The sequence below is a fragment of the Cottoperca gobio genome, chromosome 22 (assembly GCF_900634415.1).
Source record: "Cottoperca gobio chromosome 22, fCotGob3.1, whole genome shotgun sequence".
Lineage (NCBI taxonomy): Eukaryota > Metazoa > Chordata > Actinopteri > Perciformes > Bovichtidae > Cottoperca > Cottoperca gobio.
The window spans coordinates 2,781,900-2,798,328 of record NC_041376.1 but is presented as its reverse complement, the minus strand read 5'-3'; the positions used below and the strand labels follow the sequence as shown (position 1 = coordinate 2,798,328).

The window sequence follows — 16,429 nt, the reverse complement described above, 5'->3', positions numbered from 1 at the left end:
GGCTCATTCCCTACCCGGAGTAGGCAATCCACCGGTTTCCTGCCGAGAGCCATGGCCTCAGATTTCGAGGTGCTGATCCTCATCCCAATCACTTTACACTCGGCTGCGAACCGATCCAGTGACTGTTGAAGGTCACAGACCGATGATGCCATAAGGGCCACATCATCTGAAAAGAGCAGCGATGAGATCCTCAGGTCACCGAACTGCAACCCCTCTCCTCCACGACTACGCCTCGATATCCTGTCCATGAAAATCACAAACAGGATTGGTGATAAAGTGCAGCCCTGGCGGAGGCCAACATTCACTGGGAACGAGTCCGACTTACTGCCGAGTATCCGGACACAACTCTCGCTTTGGGCGTACAGGGATTGGATGGCCCTCAGAAGTGACCCCCTCACCCCATACTCCCGCACCACCTCCCACAGTATCACCCGGGGGACCTGGTCATACGCCTTCTCCAGATCCACAAAACACATGTAAACCAGATGGGCGTACTCCCAGGCCCCCTCCAGGATCCTTGCAAGAGTAAAGAGTTGGTCTGTTGTTCCACGACCAGAACAGAATCCGCATTGTTCCTCTTCAATCAGAGGTTCGACTACCGGCCGAACCCTCCTTTCCAGTACCTTGGAGTAGACTTTACCAGTGAGGCTGAGAAGTGTGATACCCCTGTAGTTGGCACACACTCTCTGGTCCCCCTTTTTAAATAGGGGAACCACCACCCCGGTCTGCCAACCCCTGGGCACTGTCCCAGACTTCCACGTAATGTTGACAAGGCGTGTCAACCAAGACAGCCCCTCAACACCCAAAGCCTTCAGCATTTCTGGATTCAACCCCTGCGGCTTTGCCACTGTGGAGTTGTTTGACTACCTCAGTAACTTACATCAGGGAAATTGACGATGATCCCCCATCAGCTTCCAGCTCTGCCTCTACCATAGAGGGCGTGTTAGTCAGATTTAGGAGTTCCTCAAAGTGCCCCTTCCACCGCCCGATAACCTTCTCAGTCAAAGTCAGCAGGGTCCCACCCTTGCTGTACACAGCTTGGATGGTTCTTCGATTCCCCCTTCTGTGGTGCCGGATGGTTTTCCAGAAGCACCTTGGTGCCGACCAAAAGTCCTTCTCCATAGCTTCTCTGAACTTCTCCCACACCCGCTGCTTTGCCTCTGACACGGCAGAAGCTGCCGCTCTTCTAGTCCTTCGGTACCCTGCAACTGTTTCCGGAGTCCTCCCGGATAACATAACCCGGAAGGACTCCTTCTTCAGTCGGACGGCTTTCCTGACCACTGGGGTCCACCACGGTGTTCGAGGGTTACCGCCCCTTGAGGCACCTAAGACCTTGAGACCACACCTCATCACCGCAGCTTCAGCAATAGAGGTTTTGAACATCGCCCACTCAGGTTCAATGCCCTTAGGGTGCTCTGGTACCACGTGCACTTATGAGCATCCTTATGTTCGAACATGGTGTTTGTTATGGCCATTCCATGACTAGCACAGAAGTCCAACAACAAACGACCGTTCGGGTTTAGATCAGGGAGGCCCTTCCTCCCAATCACGCCTCTCCAGGTGCCCCCATCGTTTCCCACGTGTGCGTTGAAGTCTCCCAGCAAGACTACGGAGTCCACTACTGGAGCCCCCTGCAGGGCTCCATTCAGGGTCTCCAAGAAGGCCGAATACTCAGAACTGCGGTTTGGGGCATAGTCACAAACAACAGTCAGAGTTTTCCCCCCCATAACCCGAAGGCGTAGGGAGGCGACCCTCTCGTCCACCGGGGTAAACTCCAACGTAGCGGCGCTCAGCTGGGGACTTGTGAGTATCCCCACCCCGGCCCGACACCTCACACCTTGGGCAACTCCTGAGAAGAATAGTCCAACCCCTATCCAGGAGTATGGTTCCAGAGCCAAGACTGTGCGTGGAGGTAAGCCCCACCAGATCCAACTGGTGGCGCTCCACCTCCCGCACTAGTTCCGGCTCCTTCCCCCACAGAGAGGTGACGTTCCACGTCCCCAGAGCCAGCCTCTGCTGCCCGGGTCTTGTCCGTTGAGGTCCCTGACCATCACTGCCACCCGTGTGACAGCGCACCCAACCCCAGCGGTTTTTCCCATGAGTGGTGGGCCCACAGGATGGATGGATGGGAGGCACCACGTAGCTTCTTCGGGCTGTGCCCAACCGGGCTCCGTGGCAAACCCGGCCACCAGGCGCTCACTGTCGGGCTTCCTCCGGGCAGGGTCTCTCCTTTCCTTTCCCTTTTTTCATGAAGTCGTTTTGAACCATTCTTAGTCTGGCCCCTCACCTGAGACCAATTTGCCTTGGGAGACCCGACCAGGAGCACTAGGCTCCAGACAACACAGCTCTCAGGTTCATAGGGACACACAAACCTCTCCACCACGATAAGATGATGGTTCCCAGAGAGTTAAAGTGTTAAATATAAATATTAAATATACATCTAAGTGTTCAATATAAATATAAAATATACATCTAAGTGTTAAATATTAAATATTAAATAAACATCTAAGTGTTAAATATAAATGTTAAATATAAATATTAAATATACATCTTAGATGTATATTTAATATTTATATATAACACTAAGATGTATATTTAATATTTATATATAACACTAAGATGTATATTTAATATTTATATATAACACTAAGATGTATATTTAATATTTATATATAACACTAAGATGTATATTTAATATTTATATATAACACTAAGTGTTTAAGTATAAATGTTAAATAAACATCTAAGTATTAAATATAAATGTTAAATATAAATATTAAATATACATCTTAGTGTTATATATAAATATTAAATATACATCTAAGTGTTTAGTATAAATATTAAATTTACATTTAAGTATTAAATATAAATGTTAAATATAAATATTAAATAAATATTTAAGTGTTAAATATAAATGTTAAATAAACATCTAAGTATTAAATAGAAATGCTAAATAGAAATAGAATATTTAGAAAATAGAAAGTATAGAAAGTACACTTTGTCAAACATTAAGATTTTTTATCTTTAGATTTAACATTTAATGTTTATTTTCTAACATAGGAAGTTATTGTTAATAATTATGTTTTATATGAATTTCTGTCCTAAATGTGAGGAAAGTGAGATAAATATTAAAATACATCAGCTAGAAAATTGTAAACACACTTTTACATTCGGCATCCCATAAAATACACTGTAAAATATAAAGTCAGGTACTATACACGGCAAGATAAATAATAAATAAACCTGCAGATTGGGGAGACGTACCTGCAGCATGGACTTTGGATGCGGCAGCTCCTCCCCCTGGTAAATCTTGATGTATGCCTGAAGTAAACCAAGGATGATAATAAAAAGCATTAAAGTAACTAAAGCACAAACCTTTAATAATATACGTGATGAAAGAGTTCAGCTGACATGTTGAATGTTGAGTTTAACATGTTTTTTGTGCTGACCTTGAAGTACTCCAGCAGACCTCTGCAGGTGATTTTACTGCCGTTAATTTCCTTCACGTCGATGTTACGAGGACTGAGGAGCCACGGGACCAAGACCTTCAGGTTGTTTATGAACTCGCCGTCTATCTCTACGGGGGGTAGAAGGGGGGGGGGGGACACAGCTCTGTTATATTCAGTTTCTGGTGGTTTGTGTGGTGGTCTAGGAAATAAGAGTGAAACAATCAGCTCATAAATACTATAAATACTCTGCAGGGGAACATATTAGCTAAATTAACTAATTAATTAGCTAAAATTAACATATTTAACATGTTTAACATGTTTAACATATTTAACATATTTAACATGTTTAACATATTTAACATGTTTAACATATTTAACATGTTTAACATATTTAACATGTTTAACATGTTTAACATGTTTAACATATTCAAGTTGTTTAGATTTGTAGATTTATCTTTATGCATTATATATTTTGAAACCTGTCCAGACTCAGACCCATGCTGTACAAAGTTTTCACATTTATTTTTATTTCTTAAAATGTATTAATAAGTAATATTGTCACTGCTGTAGTACATTAATATATCTATATAAATATATATATAGTTCATTTATAGAGCACCATGCACACAATCAAGGTGCTTTACATGGGCATAGAAATATATGAAATATATAGAATATAAGATGTGGAGAAAAAAATCAAATTTAAAAGACAATAAAAGCAGAAATAAAAAGCAAATATATAATTAAAGATTATTAGGTGATTAAAACGTGAAGGTTACCGATAATCCTCCCATCAAAGTGCGGGTTGGTGGCCACCTTGAGGCCGGGGTGAGGCATCAGGAAGCAGGAGATGTTGGTGAAGCAGGAGTGGATGTGTTTCCGCACGTTCTGCAGCTCCTCGTGCTGGTTCTCTGAGATCTGCAGCACAAACACGACCTCGACTGTCAGCTCGTGAACGTGCTTTAGTTCGGTTGTGGATCTTTAGATCGAGTGTTTAAAACGTCTCAACTGACCTTCAGTCTCTTCTCCAGGAACTTCATGCCGCCCTCCTGTCCGTAGGGGAACTCGTAGGGGAAGCTCCAGTCTCGAACCAGGAAGATCATCGACTAAAAACAAAACATGCGACTCGTAAAATCATTTATTTGACTGCACGTTATATATTTAATATTATAAGGAGGAGCAGACGGTTTGCTTCCTTTCATTTCACTAAAGGTTAATGAAATAAATAAAAGCTGCACAGTTACTGTCAGTGAACATAAAGCAAAGTGGGTTCATTTAAAACTGTATTTATGCCATCTGTCTACGTGACCTCTTAATATCAGGCAGCGTTGTGCGACGTGGTGCAAACCTGACAAGCTCCGAATTGTTCGGAAGCGTAAGTGAGATTTTCCCGATCTCGTGAGTTTGTTGCTGTGACAGAAAAAGTTAATTTTCTCGTGTTTGTTTGTCTGAAAAATGACTTTTAGTGTCAGAATGAAGATCTGAGGATTGTGACATGTGTCCAATATTTACTTTGGTGACATGGGATGAAAGAATCATAATCTGTGTTCACGTTCACTTCTCCTGTTGGAGCTAACGCACTCGTCTCCTAAAGAGGCGGGACAAAGAGACAGGAAGTGACAACAGATGCAGGAAGTGACCCTCTGAGCGCCGTCTCCTTTCCTAACCATCTCTGCTTCGATTGCTTAGATCATTTCCACGACTTAAAAAGACCCGAAGCCTCAAACATATCAAGTTTGAACGCGACAGTGTCACGTGGGTATGAACATTTTTGTATCATATTGTGATTTAATTTACTGTAACTTTAGCAGTTATGGGCCGCTCGTATTTATGCATCTTCCTCGATCTAAAGTTGCTCATAACATTTCCATACGTAACAAATCAATCCAATATTTCAAGATGCTCAAAGTAAACACCAATAATAATTTAGAAATGTCATTTCCTGACATTTGGATGCGATCTGCACATGGATTATATTACATTACATTATATTACATTACATTACATTACATTATACATGCAGAGTGAAAATGATTTTCAGTACCTGGAACGGTTTAAGGAAAGTCTCCTCCATAGCGAGTCTGCCGTACTCAGTGAAGAGCTGGAGACAGAGAAGACAAAATGAAATGTGAAGAATAACCGGAATCTTTGCACAAACAGTGTGTTTAAAGGGGAAGTTCTGATGTTCACAGTGATGTTAACTACACTTAAAGAGACAGTTCTGATGTTTACAGTGAGGTTAACTACACTTAAAGAGACAGTACTGATGTTTACAGTGAAGTTAACTACACTTAAAGAGACAGTACTGATGTTTACAGTGAGGTTAACTACACTTAAAGAGACAGTTCTGATGTTCACAGTGATGTTAACTACACTTAAAGAGACAGTTCTGATGTTTACAGTGAGGTTAACTACACTTAAAGAGACAGTACTGATGTTTACAGTGAGGTTAACTACACTTAAAGAGACAGTACTGATGTTTACAGTGATGTTAACTACACTTAAAGAGACAGTACTGATGTTACAGTGAGGTTAACTACACTTAAAGAGACAGTTCTGATGTTCACAGTGAGGTTAACTACACTTAAAGAGACAGTACTGATGTTTACAGTGAGGTTAACTACACTTAAAGAGACAGTACTGATGTTTACAGTGATGTTAACTACACTTAAAGAGACAGTACTGATGTTTACAGTGAGGTTAACTACACTTAAAGAGACAGTTCTGATGTTCACAGTGAGGTTAACTACACTTAAAGAGACAGTACTGATGTTTACAGTGAGGTTAACTACACTTAAAGAGACAGTTCTGATGTTTACAGTGATGTTAACTACACTTAAAGAGACAGTTCTGATGTTTACAGTGATGTTAACTACACTTAAAGAGACAGTTCTGATGTTTACAGTGAGGTTAACTACACTTAAAGAGACAGTTCTGATGTTTACAGTGATGTTAACTACACTTAAAGAGACAGTACTGATGTTTACAGTGATGTTAACTACACTTAAAGAGACAGTTCTGATGTTTACAGTGAGGTTAACTACACTTAAAGAGACAGTACTGATGTTTACAGTGAGGTTAACTACACTTAAAGAGACAGTACTGATGTTTACAGTGAGGTTAACTACACTTAAAGAGACAGTACTGATGTTCACAGTGATGTTAACTACACTTAAAGAGACAGTTCTGATGTTTACAGTGAGGTTAACTACACTTAAAGAGACAGTACTGATGTTCACAGTGATGTTAACTACACTTAAAGAGACAGTTCTGATGTTTACAGTGAGGTTAACTACACTTAAAGAGACAGTTCTGATGTTTACAGTGATGTTAACTACACTTAAAGAGACAGTTCTGATGTTACAGTGAGGTTAACTACACTTAAAGAGACAGTACTGATGTTCACAGTGATGTTAACTACACTTAAAGAGACAGTTCTGATGTTTACAGTGAGGTTAACTACACTTAAAGAGACAGTTCTGATGTTTACAGTGATGTTAACTACACTTAAAGAGACAGTTCTGATGTTTACAGTGAGGTTAACTACACTTAAAGAGACAGTACTGATGTTTACAGTGATGTTAACTACACTTAAAGAGACAGTACTGATGTTTACAGTGAGTTAACTACACTTAAAGAGACAGTACTGATGTTTACAGTGATGTTTACAGTGAGGTTAACTACACTTAAAGAGACAGTTCTGATGTTTACAGTGAGGTTAACTACACTTAAAGAGACAGTACTGATGTTTACAGTGATGTTAACTACACTTAAAGAGACAGTACTGATGTTTACAGTGATGTTAACTACACTTAAAGAGACAGTACTGATGTTTACAGTGATGTTAACTACACTTAAAGAGACAGTACTGATGTTTACAGTGAGGTTAACTAACATCATTGGTGCCGACAGTTTTACCTGAAGGTGCTGAAGGTCGTCCTCTTGCACATTCTGTGAGATGTTGTAAACCTGAAAAAGACAGTTCTTTATAATAATCTATGGAAGATCTATTTAATTAATAAAAGCATTACGGTGAGTGAAAACAAAGACACATAACACGACTGCAGCTCTGCTGTACGAGACACTGAGGGTCTCCAGCTAAATGCTAACACCAGCTTGCTCACAGTGACGCTGCTAACATGCTCCACAGGTACAATGTCTCACTTCACATGAAGGAAAATAAATTAATAAAACATAATCTAAATAAATAAAAGCAAGTATTGCAAAAATATAGAAACATACATATAGATACGACAAAATATGAAAAACACTGAAGAAAATAGGTTCAAGAAACATAAATATAGACCAGAAGATAAAATAATATAAAAAATATTTCACCATATATTTGAATTAAAAATGGAAGTTTTGCTGTTTTTAGAATTACAGAAATGCACAAAAGTGTCCGAGGAATGTGCAAAGTTTAGTGGAAACGTCCACCACATGGTGGCGCTAGAGGTCAGTCATGTGAGAACATTAAGATTAACGAATGTTTCCATCCAAAAGTTTAAATGTTTCTGGACCAAAGTGTCGTACAGACTAAACCTACAAACCTACACATGACACATTTACTGAAGCTCAGACAGGTGAACACACCTGCATGGAGCTGATCATGGTGCTCAGGGCAAACACGGTGGCTGAATCCCGCAGTGTCGACTGGCTGTCGAACGTGCCTTGTGTGTCCATCAGCAGAACAGCCACCTGAGAACAAACCGCACAAAAACATGGTTACACTCCTCAAGAGAGAAGAGAGTGTGTGTGTGTGTGTGTGTGTGTGTGTGTGTGTGTGTGTGTGTGTGTGTGTGTGTGAGGGGGGGGGGGGGGGGGGTTAGAGAAGTGCATGAAGGCCTTTAGTGGCAGGAAGTGTGATGTGTAAGTGAGGAAAGATCTTAAAGAGCCGGACCGACACTCTTTGAAATAACATAAGTACATTAAATTAGGATGAAACTTAACCTCCTGGTTTCCTCTCATCGAACTCTCGCAGAAACCTCTGTATTATTTTTAACTTCGACCGGCATATTAATCATTTTTATTTGCCAAGAACTGAGAACAATTCATGCATTCCTGTCTTCCCGGTTAGAACACATCACTTTACATTACATCATTACATTACATCATTACATCATTACATTACATCATTACATCATTACATTACATCATTACATCATTACATACATTACATCACTTTACATTACATCATTACATCATTACATACATTACATCACTTTACATTACATCATTACATCATTACATACATTACATCACTTTACATTACATCACTTTACATTACATCATTACATTACATCATTTCATCGTTACATCATTACATACGTTACATCACTTTACATTACATCACTTTACATTACATCATTACATCATTACATTACATCATTACATCATTACATCATTACATCATTACATCATTACATCATTACATACATTACATCACTTTACATTACATCATTACATCATTACATCATTACATCATTACATACATTACATCACTTTACATCACTTTACATTACATCATTACATCATTACATCGTTACATCACTTCTTTGGTCCGTGTTGGAGTGGATTATTAAATTCTAATGATCACTTTTAAGGCTCGTTAGCTCCAGAATATTTCATCTAACGTGGGATCCTCTAGCAGGTCGTCTCTGGCCTCGTGGGTCAAAAGTTAGAACCGAAAGCTGAGCCGGTCTTTTCTGTCCCTGCAGCTGTGGAACTGCCAGAGGAAAACATTCTCCTCTGCTACGTTCAAAATCTCAGAATTACAAAAAACTCTGAATTTTAGACTATCTTTATATTATTATTATGATTATTATGATTATTATGATTATTATGATTATTATTATTATTATTATTATTATTATGTCGCGGGGGCAGCAGCTCCAGTAAGGAACCCCAATCTTCCCTTCTCCGGGCCACATCCTCCAGCTCCGACTGGGGGATCCTGAGGCGTTCCCAGTGAGGAGATATAATCTCTCCACCGAGTCCTGGGTCTTCCCCGGGGTCTCCTCCCAGCTGGACGTGCCTGGAACACCTCACTTGGGAGGCGCCCAGGTGGCATCCTTACTAGATGCCCGAACCACCTCAACTGCCTCCTTTCAACGTAAAGGAGCAGCGGCTCTACTCCGAGTCGCTCACGGATGGCTGAGCTTCTCACCCTATCTCTAAGGGAGACGCCACCCGTCTGAGAAAACCCATTTCAGCCGCTTGTACCCGTGATCTCGTTCTTTCGGTCATGACCCAGCCTTCATGACCATAGGTGAGGGGAGGAACGAAGATCGACCGGTAGATTGAGAGTTTTGCCTTCTGGCTCAGCTCTCTTTTCGTCACGGTGCGGTAAAGTGACTGTAATACCGCCCCCGCTGCTCCGATTCTCCAGCCAATCTCTCGCTCCATCGTCCCCTCACTCGCGAACAAGACCCCGAGGTACTTGAACTCCTTCACTTGGGGTAATGGCTCATTCCCTACCCGGAGTAGGCAATCCACCGGTTTCCTGCTGAGAGCCATGGCCTCAGATTTTGAGGTGCTGATCCTCATCCCAACCACTTCACACTCGGCTGCGAACCGATCCAGTGACTGTTGAAGGTCACAGACCGATGATGCCATAACGACCACATCATCTGCAAAGAGCAGCGATGAGATCCTCAGGTCACCGAACTGCAACCCCTCTCCTCCACGACTACGCCTCGATATCCTATCCATGAAAATCACGAACAGGATTGGTGATAAAGCGCAGCCCTGGCGGAGGCCAACATTCATTGGGAACGAGTCCGACTTACTGCCGAGTATCCGGACACAACTCCCGCTTTGGGCGTACAGGGATTGGATGGCCCTCAAAAGTGACCCCCTCACCCCGGTCTGCCACCCCCTAGGCATTGTCCCAGACTTCCACGCAATGTTGACGAGGCATGTCAACCAAGACAGCCCCTCAACACCCAAAGCCTTCAGCATTTCTGGACGGATCTCATCAACCCCTGCGACTTTGCCACTGTGGAGTTGTTTGACTACCTCAGTGACTTCCATCAGGGAAATTGACGATGATCCCCCATCAGCTTCCAGCTCTGCCTCTACCACAGAGGGCGTGTCAGTCGGATTCAGGAGTTCCTCTCAAAGTGCTCCTTCCACCGGCCGATAACCTTCTCAGTCAAAGTCAGCAGGATCCCACCCTTGCTGTACACAGCTTGTATGGTTCCTCGCTTCCCCCTCCTGAGGTGCCGAATGGTTTTCCAGAAGTCCTTCTCCATAGCTTCTCTGAACTTCTCCCACACCCGCTGCTTTGCTCGCTCTTCTAGTTCTTCGGTACCCTGCAACTGTTTCCGGAGTCGATCATTGACCTTTGGCCTAGGGTGCTCTGGTACCACATACACTTATGAGCATCCTTATGTTCGAACATGGTGCTTGTTATGGCCATTCCATGACTAGCACAGAAGTCCAACAACAAACGACCGTTCGGGTTTAGATCAGGGAGGCCCTTCCTCCCAATCACGCCTCTCCAGGTGTCTTCATCGTTTCCCACGTGTGCGTTGAAGTCTCCCAGCAAGACTACGGAGTCCCCTACTGGAGCCACCTGCAGGGCTCCATTCAGGGTCTCCAAGAAGGCCGGATACTCCGAACTGCGGTTTGGGGCATAGGCACAAACAACAGTCAGAGTTTTGCCCCCCCATAACCCGAAGGCGTAGGGAGGCGACCCTCTCGTCCACCGGGGTAAACTCCAACGTAGCGGCACTCAGCCGGGGGCTAGTGAGTATCCCCACCCCGGCCCGACGCCTCACACCTTGGGCAACTCCGGAGAAGAATAGAGTCCAACCCCTATCCAGGAGTACGGTTCCAGAGCCAAGACTAGAGGTAAGCCCCACCAGATCCAACAGGTAGCGCTCCACCTCCCGCACTAGTTCCGGCACCTTCCCCCACAGAGAGGTGACGTTCCACGTCCCCAGAGCCAGCCTCTGCTGCCCGGGTCTGGTCCGTCGAGGTCCCTGACCATCACTGCCACCCGTGTGACAGCGCACCCGACCCCAGCGGTTCTTCCTGTGAGTGGTGGGCCCACAGGATGGATGGGAGGCACCACGTAACTTCTTCGGGCTTTGCCCGACCGGGCTCCGTGGCAAACCCGGATACCAGGCGCTCGCTGTCGGGCCCTCCCTCTGGGCCTGGCTCCAGACGGGGGCCCCGGGCTTCCTCCGGGCAGGGTCTCTCCTTTCCTTTCCCTTTTTTTCATGAAGTCGTTTTTGAACCATTCTTAGTCTGGCCCCTCGCCTGAGACCAATTTGCCTTGGGAGACCCTACCAGGAGCACTAGGCTCCAGACAACACAGCTCTCAGGTTCATAGGGACACACAAACCTCTCCACCACGGTAAGGTGATGGTTCCCAGAGATAATTATTATTATCATCATTATTATTATGTTATTATTATTATTATTATTATTATTATCATCATTGTTGTTGTTATCATCGTTATTATTATATTATTATTATTATTATTATTATTGTTGTTATTATTATATTATTATTATTATTGTTGTTATTATTATTATATTATTATAAGAAGCTGGCTCATACAGAATAGTCTTCCTTCCTGTTTGCTGTTATTGCAGCTTTCTTTCTTTTTAAAGGTTAATATAATATCTGTGTCTTTAATGAGGCCTCATAATAATAACGACGTTTACTGTGTCAGACTTCACCTTTCTTCCGTCGGGCTTGTCCACCAGGAAGACTTCGCTCCAGATCTGGATCCCGGTGGTCTCCCTCTCGGAGCCCCCCCTCCAGGAGAAGCCGGTCAGAGGCTCGTCTGCGACCCCCAGCCAGCCATCAGACGCCTGCGCAGAGGGATCAATAAACAACTGCGTGTTTAATCAGCAGCTGATCGTCTGCTCTGTGTGTCCGCTGCTTTTTAAAATCTGCCTTCAGTCACAATAATCACAACTATATTCCAGGATACATGCGAGCCCCCCCAATAATACGATGGCCGTCCCTTTAGAGTCTGAATAAGATTTATTTTCCATTTCTCTTTTTATTTCCTAACTTTTCTTTGTTTGTTTGCAATTTGTCTTAATTAATTTTCCTATTATTTTATTATTAATTGAATTAATTTAGATACATTTTTGTTTTGCATCCTACAAAGTTCTTGATGTCCTTTCAAAATGTAATCAGTGAAGAAATGTTTAAATTAGTTTATTAGTTTTTGATAACATCCCTTTAACCACAACAAGAGTCTAAAAACTTAAATAATAATAACTTTTTATTTCCCAGCCATCTTTTGATAATTGGCTTAATTGTTTTCACTTCACTGTCAAATGATTTCAATTTATTTTAATTAATTTATGTTCTGCATCCTATTACCTTGTTGAGCAAATACGTCTAAAGACTTTAATAATATTTATTTTCTATTTCTCTTTTTAGATACTGACTCTTTTTTTAGCAAAATAAAATAATTTATTTACCTTTTATTTATTTATTTATTGAATATATTAAAATTAACTTATGAAGAATATGAGAAGAGATATATAGATAGAGATATATGATAATATAATATAGATAGAGAGATATATATATAGGTATATATAGTAGATATATAGTATCTATATAAATATATATATATTATTATATATAATCTATATCTATCTATATATCTCTCTCTCTCATATATATATATAATAATCTATTAATATAATATATATAGTATATTATATTATATATATATATATATATTATATATCATATATATATATAATATATATTATATATTATATATATATATATATATATATATCCTATATATATATACTAATATATATATATAATTTTATATATATATATATATAATATATATAATATAATATATATATATATGGCATGAAAATCAGCCTCAGTAGAAACTAGAAGAATGCTCATGTGTTACACTTTGAGGTAGGAGTCTGAAGCGCGCCCCCCCCCCCTGCACAGACCGGACACTCACGTGGTTGTACATGTAGCGCAGCATGAAGTCCATGAGGAAGGACTTGCCCTTGCGGAAAGCTCCGGCCACAGAGATGGCCACCACCTCTCGGTCCCTGACCTCCTCCGCCAGCAGGATGCGGCTCAGCGCCGCCTCGTCCAGCTCGAAGGTGTGGTCGTCTTTGACCAGCAGCACCTGCACGGGCCGGGCTCGTCCGTCAGGCTCCTCCTCCTCTGAGCTCCAGTCGTAGACCTGTTTGTCACTGAGGGACCCTGGAGGACACACAGAGGGGGGGGGGGGTACCTTTAACTAAACATACTTGTGTCCTGTATGTGGTTGCATGCATGGGTTAGACAACGGGCCCCTGGACACAGACATGTGTCCCCCCCCCCCCCCCCCCCCTCTACTACACAGACTTATAGTTGTTTCGCCTCTTTTTGTTGTCGTTTTGCATCTATTGTTGGTCTTCTTTCTTCTGGTTGGTACGTGTCTGTTTGAGTTACATTTTGCAGGTGGAGGCCAGGGGGGGGGGGGCTGATACTTCGGGTCCTTGCTCCTGTGCCCCCGGTAGGCCCGTTCAGAAATCCCCCCGTGGCTGCATGCAGAGAAATGATAATGTTGATGCTGCTTGTAATTACTGCTGGACACTACATGGCGGTGACATGTGAGCGAGCAGGTGATCAGAACTTCTTCACAGCGAGGAGAACAAAGCTCAGAGGTCCATTAAGCTGCGGAAGCAGGGAAGTTGAGTCCATTACTGCTTCCTGTTGTTAGCACCGGATCAATAGCATCGCCTTCAAGCTTGTTCATACTAATAATGAATCCTGCCATGCTATCCCATCTGCTGGTGTCCGATGAGATCACTCTTCCTGGCAGTGACTCAGTGTGTTTCCAACGGTGCGAGCTGCACGACCCTCCTCGTGCACAGATTGGGGTAAACTCTGCCTTCATGTCTTCATGTAATGTATGCCTCACAGTCCAGTACGTTCTGCAGAGCTCCAGTCTGTGTGGCTCTTCATTCTGAGGATATTATTGCAAATTAAGCGAGCCTGTAAATCCTACAAAGGCCCCGTGACAGATTAAGGAGTAGCGGGCAACATTTGGGAGCTTGCTAAAAGATTAATGCAGGTGCCAAGAATGCACGGTGAATAATTTAAGGAGGAATCAGCAAAGCTTCCCTGTCAGTTTGACTTCATCTCCTGCAAAGGCCTCACCCAGGGCCCGACACGAGCCTCTGCCTGGTTAACCTGATAATGTTGCTGCTGCTCCTAAAACTAAGTGAAGACGTCAGACGTCTGCTTAAAGTGGGTCAAACCAGATAAACTCTCAAATGACAAATAGCAGGATTTCCGCTCCTTTTCCTGAACCTCTAGCAGTCCCTCTCCCTCCTCCTGCAGGCCTGTCTCCCAGTCTTACAGAGGGATGTCAGTGACAAATAGGATGCTGGATAATGATGATAGCAGGAATGATTAGTCCAGAGGTGATGGGGATAATGGCGTTTTACTGATGCATTATTACATCACGTGAAGGCAGGTGCACCACGGAGCACCATGAGAGGCTCAGTGGGATGAACACAAGAAAATCATCTTATTTTCAGGCTTTTTTGGGGCCTGGACGCCCAAACAGAGGATTTCCTGGATGAAAAGGAATCACGACAGGTTTTAATGGTGGAAATGTCTGCTCGCTTATGCATTACCCGACATCCACAAAGGGACAAATAGGGTGGGAATATATTTATCACGACCAGTAACATTAAATATTATAAATTAAATAAATACACACTGCTCACAATTGTGTCGGATAAAAACAAGCCCTTCATGGTGGGAATACACATCTAATTGGCTGCATTGCTTACACCCTCGCCTCGACAGGAATAAGATTTTTTATGTGCGTCAAGGAGAGCAGGAAAAATGAAATATTTGTACGTACACTCACCCCAGCTGTCTCTTTCTTTACGGTGTTTCGCCATAATGCTGTCCTTATAGCGCTCTGTGTGTCCGTTAATGAGCGACCCTAGTCGGTATTCATGAGTGTCGAAGGGTGGGGAGGATGCCCTGTCTCCTCTAAACGATGCTCGTATCGCAGGAGGATGATGGAGCTTTTTATTCCCAGCGTCATGCAGGACTGCGTGCATGCAGCCAGGGGGCGCTGGTGTCTGTTGTTCCTGCTCAGGGTAATGGAGCAGCTTAATAATGCGGAAAGAATGAATGTGGTTTAGCGGGCATTGTGTTCAAATGAGAGCAACCACTGAGTATGCTAAGTATGGCTGTTTGCTAATCAAGCCTTTTTCATTGAGGCGGCCATGACAACATGTTCCCGGCTTCCACCGGCAGGGGGCGCTAAATACACAGAGAATGGAACACGTGCTGCCTTCGCGTACTATCGTTAATATCTCTACTGGAACAAACGGTTATCCTGTATGACTGGCAGTGGTAGTAGAAGTACTCAGATCCCTTTCTAAAGTCAAATGAGCAATACTACAGTGTGAAAATACTCTGGTACAAGTAACAAGTACAAAAGTATTAGAATCTAAATGTACTTAGAGTACAAAAGTACTCATTATGCAGATTAATATAAATCATATTCTTATTATAATTAATATTTTCATCACTTTATATCATATTATTTACTATATAAATTGCAGGACGCTTGTGAATGTCACCAATGGATCAATAAAGTTAATCCTAACCTAAAATAATAGTAATAAAGTAATAAATAGGCCTAGTATTAAAAGTATTAACTAAAGTTATCAAATAAATGTAGGGGAGTAAAAAGTACAGTATTTCTCTTATAATTGTACGTGCAGTACTAGTAAATACACTTAGTTACTGTCCACCAGTGTCACTTACGAATACATGTAAGAACATTTTAATGTTGTAGTTCATCACTTTGAGATCCTTTGTGTACTTCTATGTTGATTAGAAGTATAGTCCTGCGTCATATCATGAACGCATGTCATGGTTGTTGTTTTTTATGTAAAAATTAACATGTACTAAACAAATGTAGTGCATTAAAAAGTCCTTTACATGCTTTTCA

The 16,429-nt window shown here is 42.2% G+C and overlaps 1 protein-coding gene across 1 annotated transcript; it reads right to left on the bottom strand.

The window, feature by feature from the left end:
- Positions 1-1,831: 1,831 nt before the first annotated feature.
- atl1 (atlastin GTPase 1) lies at positions 1,832-15,604 on the bottom strand. The gene is made up of 11 exons (XM_029461164.1): positions 15,329-15,604; positions 13,415-13,665; positions 12,141-12,275; positions 8,043-8,147; positions 7,368-7,418; positions 5,494-5,550; positions 4,463-4,555; positions 4,229-4,367; positions 3,450-3,577; positions 3,265-3,321; positions 1,832-1,849 (listed from the first exon to the last, which is right to left on the bottom strand). Exons 1-11 carry the CDS (start codon positions 15,525-15,527, stop codon positions 1,832-1,834), a joined length of 1,233 nt encoding a protein of 410 aa, XP_029317024.1. The 5' UTR covers positions 15,528-15,604.
- Between the last annotated feature and the right edge of the window lie 825 nt (positions 15,605-16,429).

Bases quoted from the DNA above. Each gene is read 5' to 3' on its own strand.
- atl1 (XM_029461164.1), bottom strand. From the start codon at position 15,527: ATGCACGCAGTCCTGCATGACGCTGGGAATAAAAAGCTCCATCATCCT. The intron at 7,419-8,042 runs GTGTGTTCACCT...TGTCTTTTTCAG, and splicing joins CCATGATCAGCTCCATGCAG to GTTTACAACATCTCACAGAA. The intron at 4,556-5,493 runs GTACTGAAAATC...TTTTGTTTTTAG, and splicing joins CTTTCCTTAAACCGTTCCAG to TCGATGATCTTCCTGGTTCG.